The sequence below is a fragment of the Monomorium pharaonis genome, chromosome 1 (assembly GCF_013373865.1).
Source record: "Monomorium pharaonis isolate MP-MQ-018 chromosome 1, ASM1337386v2, whole genome shotgun sequence".
Classification (NCBI taxonomy): Eukaryota; Metazoa; Arthropoda; class Insecta; order Hymenoptera; family Formicidae; genus Monomorium; species Monomorium pharaonis.
In genome coordinates, this window is record NC_050467.1 from 9,756,709 (window position 1) to 9,765,018 (window position 8,310).

The 8,310-nt window shown below is 33.0% G+C and overlaps 1 protein-coding gene across 1 annotated transcript; it reads left to right on the forward strand.

Moving 5' to 3' along the window:
• Window positions 1-565: 565 nt before the first annotated feature.
• LOC118646126 lies at window positions 566-1,923 on the forward strand. The gene is made up of 2 exons (XM_036288431.1): window positions 566-800; window positions 1,352-1,923. Exons 1-2 carry the CDS (start codon window positions 735-737, stop codon window positions 1,844-1,846), a joined length of 561 nt encoding a protein of 186 aa, XP_036144324.1. The 5' UTR covers window positions 566-734; the 3' UTR covers window positions 1,847-1,923.
• The last annotated feature ends 6,387 nt before the right edge of the window (window positions 1,924-8,310 follow it).

The window sequence follows — 8,310 nt, forward strand, 5'->3', positions numbered from 1 at the left end:
TTTTATTTATATATTTTTCATAAACTGTACTTGTTATATTATAGAATTTGTACACCGTTTTTTATAAGTAAAATTTCCCAAAACTAAAAATGTTTCATATATTTTATCCTAACATACAATTACAAAAAAAAACTACTCAATACTTGATGATAATCAATATTCAAAATTATATTTTTGCCAATGTCATTATTTCTTTGTAAAAATTCAATTTTCATGCTTTAATGTTTCACAAATGTTTTATGTATTTATGCTTGACTAACACTTATTTCGTACACGATACTAATACTGCTTTAGAAATTAATTTGATAGTGTTTATGATTTATATATATGTGTGTAGTATTTAGCTAGTATAAATCATTAGGTAGTAATAATAATATTTATATAAATATCTAGTATTTAGATATTTATATTAATATGTAGTATTAGATAGATAGTATTAATTATTAGATAATAATATTTATATATATATGTCTAGTAGATATTAAGATATTGTAAAATATGTTGTAATGTAATTGTATATATGTAATAATTGCAAAATATTAATATGTTATGTTCTGTAGTAATACAAAATGTTACATTATATTTGAAATGTCCGGGTTATAGATAATTTTTGCTAGGTTTTTTAGCAATAGTGTAAAGAAACTTGATAATAATCTTTCAAATGTTTTATATCTTGAAAGAATATTACATCATTTGTGGATGGCAAATTTCGTACTGAAAGATATAAGTATTGGATGGGAAAAGAAATACAAATAAATGGGATATTTCATAATATTAAAGAATACGTTGTGTCACAAGATGTAAGTATATGTATGTCGTAGCTTTAATATCCTTTATATTTATATCGTTATTTTTCTTTATTACACTATTTTCTGCACTACTCTTTTATCATTTTTTTAGAATGCACATAATTTTTAATAACTGTAAATTGATATAATTGTAAATATTTTTTGTTGTGAATTTAAATTGGTTGCACGTAATATTTCTTTTGTTTTTATGTTAATGAATATACAGTAATTAATAATTCATAGTATTAAATAGATTTTATTGATGATAGTGCTTTATTAAAAATATATACATGTTTATTCTTATATCAGGCATGTTTGTTTATGCTTATTATATAATGTTTAGTCTGTTATACGGTTTGTAATGCTTATATGCTTTAATGCTTTAATATTTGCAATGCTTGTAATGCTTGTAAATTTATTAAATAAGTTTTTAATATGTACTTATCATAGCCTTTGCTTGAAATGCGTATATACTTACTTTCTCTGAAATAATACACGTTTATTTATATTTGCATAATAATTTTTATAATTAATATATATTAATAAGATTTTATATTGCAAAGGGTCACCGATACGATGAAAAAGAAAAGGCTTTTGCACTAACAATGTACAAAACGATGGGAAAGCGTGCATATACATGTTTACGCGAAGTTTTTAGAGATATTCCGTCAATTAAAACATTGCAGTTGGCGCTACATAGAATACCTTTTACCACTGGAATAAACCCTTTTATTCTGTCACATTTGAAGAAAATATCTCCAAATATGTCATTGAAAAATAAGGTGCGTATTCTAATGTGGGATGAGGTTTCTATACAACCTTCCTTCACTTATGATACCCGAAAGGATATCATATATGGTTTTGAAGACTGGAGCACCAATCGTACCGCTAAAACAGCAGATCACGCGTTAGTTTTTATGTTACGTGGCATAAATTCGGGATGGAAAATGCCGATTTCGTACAGCTTTTGTAATAAACAAACGAAAACCGCGCAGTTATTACGTTGTATCAAAAAACATATTCGTGATATTAATAAAGCAGGCTTTAACATCGTTTAACAACACTGTTTGCGATTAAGGGTCAAGCAATGTAACCGCAATAAACAAGTTAATATTGCGCACTAACATAAAACGAAGATTGGAAAATAAACCTGAAAGTAAGTATTAATATTCTGTTTTAAATTATAGCCTTACGTAACAATATAAACATTAATTTTTAATTATTTACAATGTTAATAGGTGAAACTTTCGAAGTGGATGGTATGGAAATCATACCGCTATTCGATTGCCCACACTTAATAAAAGGCATGAGAAAGAACCTCTTAACAAAAAATTTATTATTAAATAAAAACGACTGTTTCCGTGGCATCGTGGGATGTAGTGAAAACCGCATGGCTGATAGACAGAACAGTGAACACTATTCGACCGCAATTAAAGAAAATTGACTGAGGAGCATGTGGTAGAAAAAAAAATAAAGAAGATGCGTGTGAAATACGCAACTCAAGTGTTGAGCGGGACAGTAGCGAGCTATATAGAAACGTTAGCTAGATCGAAATGTAAGTACTACAGTAATTATAAGCAATAAATAAGAAATATGTGTTTGTCATAGAAGCAATTTTGTTTTTTTTTATTTTTGATAGTAATATACAAATTTTTTATAAAACAAAGAAATCTGGAAATAGGAAATATAATTAATATACAAATTTTAATTTATTTTTATAAAATGGTTTAAAATATATATAAATATATATTAATTATGACATTTTTTATGCGATGAAATATATATTAATTGACATTTTCACGTTTGTTGTAAATAACGTATTAATAGATGACAGTCTCTTTAAAATTAATGAAGAAGAAGGTCTTGCGACTGCGAAGACTGTAAATTTTTTTTAACGATCTTTTTGATTCGGTGAATAGTTGTGAAAAAGTAAAGGATGATGATAATGAACTGAGATGTCCAGTTATTGAGAACAGCGCACATCATGCGTTCTGGGTGAGTGCGAAAGAAACATTGAAAAATATGGTTTATGTCAATAAAATATCGCAAAAAATAAAGACAACAGTGCCAAGTATTAAAAATTGGCATTTTACTATTAATAATTTTCAAAAATTGTGGAAAGTTGTTCATTTAAAATATAATTTTAATAAATTATATACGCGATATTGTAATCAAGATCCGATAGAAAATTTTTTTGGTCAAATTCGAAGTCACGCTGCTCGTCATATCAATCCGACACTTGCACAGTTTGAAGAATCGTTCATCACTTTATTGGTGAGCAATGAAGTCTATTAAAGTCATTGGTGGTAATTGCGAAATTGCTGATGATGGCTTCATGTTGTTTTCCTTAGAAGAGTATTTGAAAAGTAATACTTCAAATGTTCAGGTGCGTGATGATTGCGACAATGATCGTGATGAAGAGGTAGAATTAATTAGCGATAAAATTGTTTCGGAAAATTCAATGATATCATTAGTATTCAAACAATTACAATAAATTATTGTAACTATTTTGAAAGGAATTAATTTTTGCTCAGAATGCGAAGAAAATTAAAAAAATGATAATTTTTCAGTTTGTATTAGACAAATAATATGTGCTATTAATAAGTTATTAAAAACGCGAGCTCACCAACATAATATTTTAAAAGTTATTGTAAAACATTTTGAAGATTGGAATGTTAATTTGGACTGGTATAAATGCATAGAACATCATGACAATATATTTAAAATAATAGTGCGTATTGTAGCGAAAAAAACTTTAGTGTGGTATTGCAAAAAAAAATTATATTAGGGAATATATAGTTTAGTAATTAGAACTTATGTATTTTAATTTGATTATTATAATTTGAGCTGTATGATGTATGAATGTACCATGTATGAATTAACAATATGTAATCATAATTTTTTAATTTCTATGTTTTTAATATTTGTATTTTAGTTTGTTTTTTTATTTTATGTTCGGAACGCGATGTCATATATATATATATTAATTAATATTATTTTTTTATATGTTTTATATTTATGTGTTATAGTCTTTATGATCTTTATTGTATTATTTTTATAAGTATGAATGATGTGTGTTGAGATGCTGTGGTACATGTAATTATACATGCTGTGCATCTCATTTTTTAACCACACCGGATATTAATAAATGTCATAAAAAAAAAAAAAGAGAGAAAGAGGAAAATACCGCAGAGAGATGGATGATTATATATAAGAGAGATGAGCGGTTGATACAATTTTGGAATGAAATACTGAAAGATGAATGAATGATTGATAGAATAAAAGGCAATTAGGAGGGGTATTGCAGCGCAATTGGGGGAGAGAAATTTGACGGCAAGTAGGATGAGCGATATAACTGTCGCGGCAAAGTTAAAGTAAAATTCTGACATAGTAAAAAAGTGAATAGCAACGTATTTACGTCCCACGAAAAAAATGAGGACATATCGAGAAAATGATATAGCCTATGAAATCTAACAGATAAAGACGGAAGATGGAGGAGAGAGGAGAGAAGGGAGAGAGAGAGAAGGGAGAGGAGAGCGATGAGCAGAAGAGAGAGAGACGAGAGAGAAGAGAGAGAGAGATGAGAGAGAGAGCAAGAGGAGGACAGATAGAGAGATGAGAGAGGACGACGAGAGTAGCGTAGAGAAGAAGAGAGAGAGAGGAGAGTATGAGAAGAGAGAGAGAAAGAGGAGAGCGAGAGAGAGAGTAGAACGATGGAGAGAGCAGAGAAAGAGAGAGAGGAGAGAAGAGCAGAGATGAGGGAGATCAGAGCAGAGGCCTGCCGAGTACGTCAGAGCGAGAGTCTCGGCGGGTAGTAGAGAGAAGAGTGAGAGAAGCAGAGAGAAGTCAGAGAGAGTTGGAAGAGAGAGTGGGATACTTAGAAGAGAGGACGAAAGAAGAGAGAGAGTAGAGACAGAGGAGGAGAGAGAGACGAGAGAGGAGAGAGAGAGAGAGAGAGCGGTAAGAGAAGAGAGGGAGAGAGAGAGAGAGAGAGAGAGACGAGAGAGAGAGCGAGAGATAAAAGCGAGAGAGAGCCGAGAGAGAGACAGAGAGAGAGAGGAGTCGAGAGATGAGAGAAGAGAGAGAGAGAGGCAGAAAAGGAAAGAGAGAAGAAGAGACGAGAGAGATAGCGAAGGAGGAGAGAAGGAGAGAGAGAGAAGGAGGATGAGAGAGATATGGCTCCAGAACGGAGAGGATAGAGAGAGAGAGAGGAGCGATAGAGAGAGAGAGAGAGAGACGAGGAGATGGCCGGAGGAGAGTAGAGAGAGCGAAGGATGCGAGAATGGAGTCGATAGGAAAGAAAGAGAGGAGACGAGCGAGAGAGAGCGAGAGAGAGAGAGAGAGAGAGAGAGAGAGAGAGCGAGAGAGAGAGAGGAGAGAGAGAGAGATAGAGAGAGAGAGAGAGAGAGAGAGAGAAGAGCGAGAGAGAGAGACGAGTCTCTCTCTCGCTCTCTGACTCTCTCTATCCTATCTCAGCTCTCTCTCTCTCTACTCTCTCTCTCGCCGCTCTCTCTCTCGCTCTCTCTCTCGTCTCTCTCTCTCTCTCTCTCTCCGCTCTCTATAATATATATATATATATATATAATTATAATATATATAAACAATATCATACATCATATATATATATATATATATATATAATATATAGATTTATATCGCGCGCGCATACCTTTTAGTTCGTTAATTCCGGGATACAAGGTATGGTGGCGCTGAAACATGTGCACTCTTTTAGCAAGAGCGAGTTACGACCCCCTGGTTTGCCTACAATTATTATTGCACAAAAAATACACAAAATCTAAATTCATCATGTACTGAACAAAAACAGAATAATAAAAACCATCTAATTAACCATTTGAACGCTTCAAAGTATTAATGCTAAAAATAGATTGCAATTTCCATCAAATCATTAAAGTTATGGAAAAAGATAAATTTAACAATATGAAATTAATAAGTAAATAAATTAATGCTATTTATTTCTAATGTTTTGCAAAATTTAATTGCTTTTATAAAAAATAATATAATTGCGTCAGTTTATAACTGAGTATTATAAAATATTGGTATTATATGTATAAGACAATAACAAGTATCAATATCGATAAGTCAAATTGGCGTAGCAGATAGAGTACAAGGTTCGTCATCCTAAGGTTCTGAGTTCAAAACCTACCAGCGGCAAGTAAGAATAAAATAAAATAATTTAATTTAAATTTAATTAATCAATAAAAATTTGTCCTAAATTTAATATGTACTGTTGATAAAAATACTTAAAAAAATGAAATTTTTATTTTATATTTTTATCTTTAGTTGCAGTTTAAAAATATCCGATTTAAGAAATCTTTTAGGTATCTGATTTAAGAAATTTTTTAGATATCAGTTTTATGATATCTTTCTGTTCCCAAAAAACAGCGCATTGGTTAACATTTTGACATTATTATGTTATCTTTTAGAAGTCTCTTTATGTTATCATTTTCAGAAACAGGATATCTTTTAGAGATCTTTTTGACAACATATTGTTCACTGGGTAGTAATGAGTGGGATCGAGACCATAACTTTCGACACATTTATTGCGAAAATTTTCGAAAACGTCGGCTAACAACAATTCATCTGTTTTCAAATACAGATCGCTGTATTCGCCCAGCGTTCGAATAAAGAATCGATCCCATACGTTCTTGGCGTGCACGTAATCGCTCTCGGACACGGTATCGCCCGTCAATAAACTAAAAAACGATTCGCGCGATGGCAAATGCGTTTCCTTCAATTTTGCGACACAGTCAACATACTCGTATGGGAATATGCCTTTACGAGTCAATAAATCAAATTCTTCATTAGATAAATTGAAAAATTCATTACGTACAATTTTTAGTTTCTCTTTACCGAGAAATGATGCCAATTTTTCAAGACTGGAATTGAGAAATTTATACGAATCTATGAATCGCAATTTTACGTGATTGTGTGGGTCTTATTCATCGGCGGTACCTATAACATGCTTCGTAAAAGAAATATATTTTCTTTTGTGACGGGGAGCACATCGATGTTTCCTTTGAACGTTGTGGCTATTTCCCTGATAATGAAGTGTGAATTGTATCCGAATAAATTATGGAAAATAACTGGTATGTACAACACATTTTGATAATATAAGTTGCAAAGCGAATGCGCAGAACCGCGATAACGACCGGTGAGATGGCAATGATCGCGCACTCGTGTATTATCCGGCGCGAACAGCTTATCACAAATATGACACCGCGTCGCACTATGATATGCCTCCCATTGCTCTTTCGATAAAGTTTCCATGGGGACATTAGCAGATAAAATTGATTTTACGCGATGTAGTTCTTCTAATTGTTTAGCGAACCACGCGACGTAATCCTTATCGCGACGAAACCGATATCCCGATAACGCGTCATCGTACGAACAGTGTACATAATATCCTAAGCTAAATGATGATGCTGGTACGATATTTCCATATCCTCCTTCTCTATCTTTTCCAATGTACACTCCAGGTCGGCATAAACGACAAACGCTCCTTATTGTTAATGTTGCGGAATTAGCCATTTCTCGTCTTCAGCAGGTAGTTGGATGGCACAGTCGTTCATTTTCTGACAATCTACGCTGTGGACATCCAACTTTTCGGCAGAATTGAAGTAATGTAAACATTTGTAAAAAAATAGCATAAATTTTATTTTTCTACTATAAAATTAATATAAAATTTATAAAATTATTATTACTCACCGGTCACAAATATATTTTTTGTGTTCCTTCTTACTGAGTTGTGAGCTCACTAGACGAGACAGATCCTTGATGCACGCAAAGTGTCCCACGTTTTCTTCGCGTGGATCTTGCACGTATAGTAAATTAACGTGTTTCTCCTTCTTGTCGTTGAAGAGTCGCAGCGGGAGAATTTTATATGTTTCAATTTGATCCTCTTGGATCTCGTAGACGTTGACCGAAATGTTATTTAGTCTTTCGAATTTCTTAAATGTCTTTTAACACAATTAGAAACTCAATGTCATCGAAATTCAGAACCTTCGTATAATGAGGGTACGATGACTCCCTTTCTGAATTTCTTTCTGCGGGATATAGAGCGGCTATTATTGACCATGCGAAGCAAGCATTGTCCATTGATTTCACGTTAACAACCGCACGCTTCGTCACTATTTCTCGCGGTAATGTCACGTGACATCCCGCACGCATAGAATTGTATTTATTCACGTTTACAGTTAAATTCTGTATATACGACAGCGCTCACCCACTGCCGCGTTTTTGAAATTCTTCGAGCGATGCTAACGTGGACTCGATAACACACCGCTCGTACTACTCATCCGAGTGAGTCCCAGATGCGCATAGTAATAAACGGACACAGCAAGCTGAGTGAAACGGACACAGTAACAAACGGACACAGACCAAACGGACACAGACCAAACGGACACAGTAATAAACGGACACAGTAACAAACGGACACAGTGCGAAACGGACACAGTAACAAACGGACACAGACCAAATGCGCACAGAGCGAAACGGACACAGA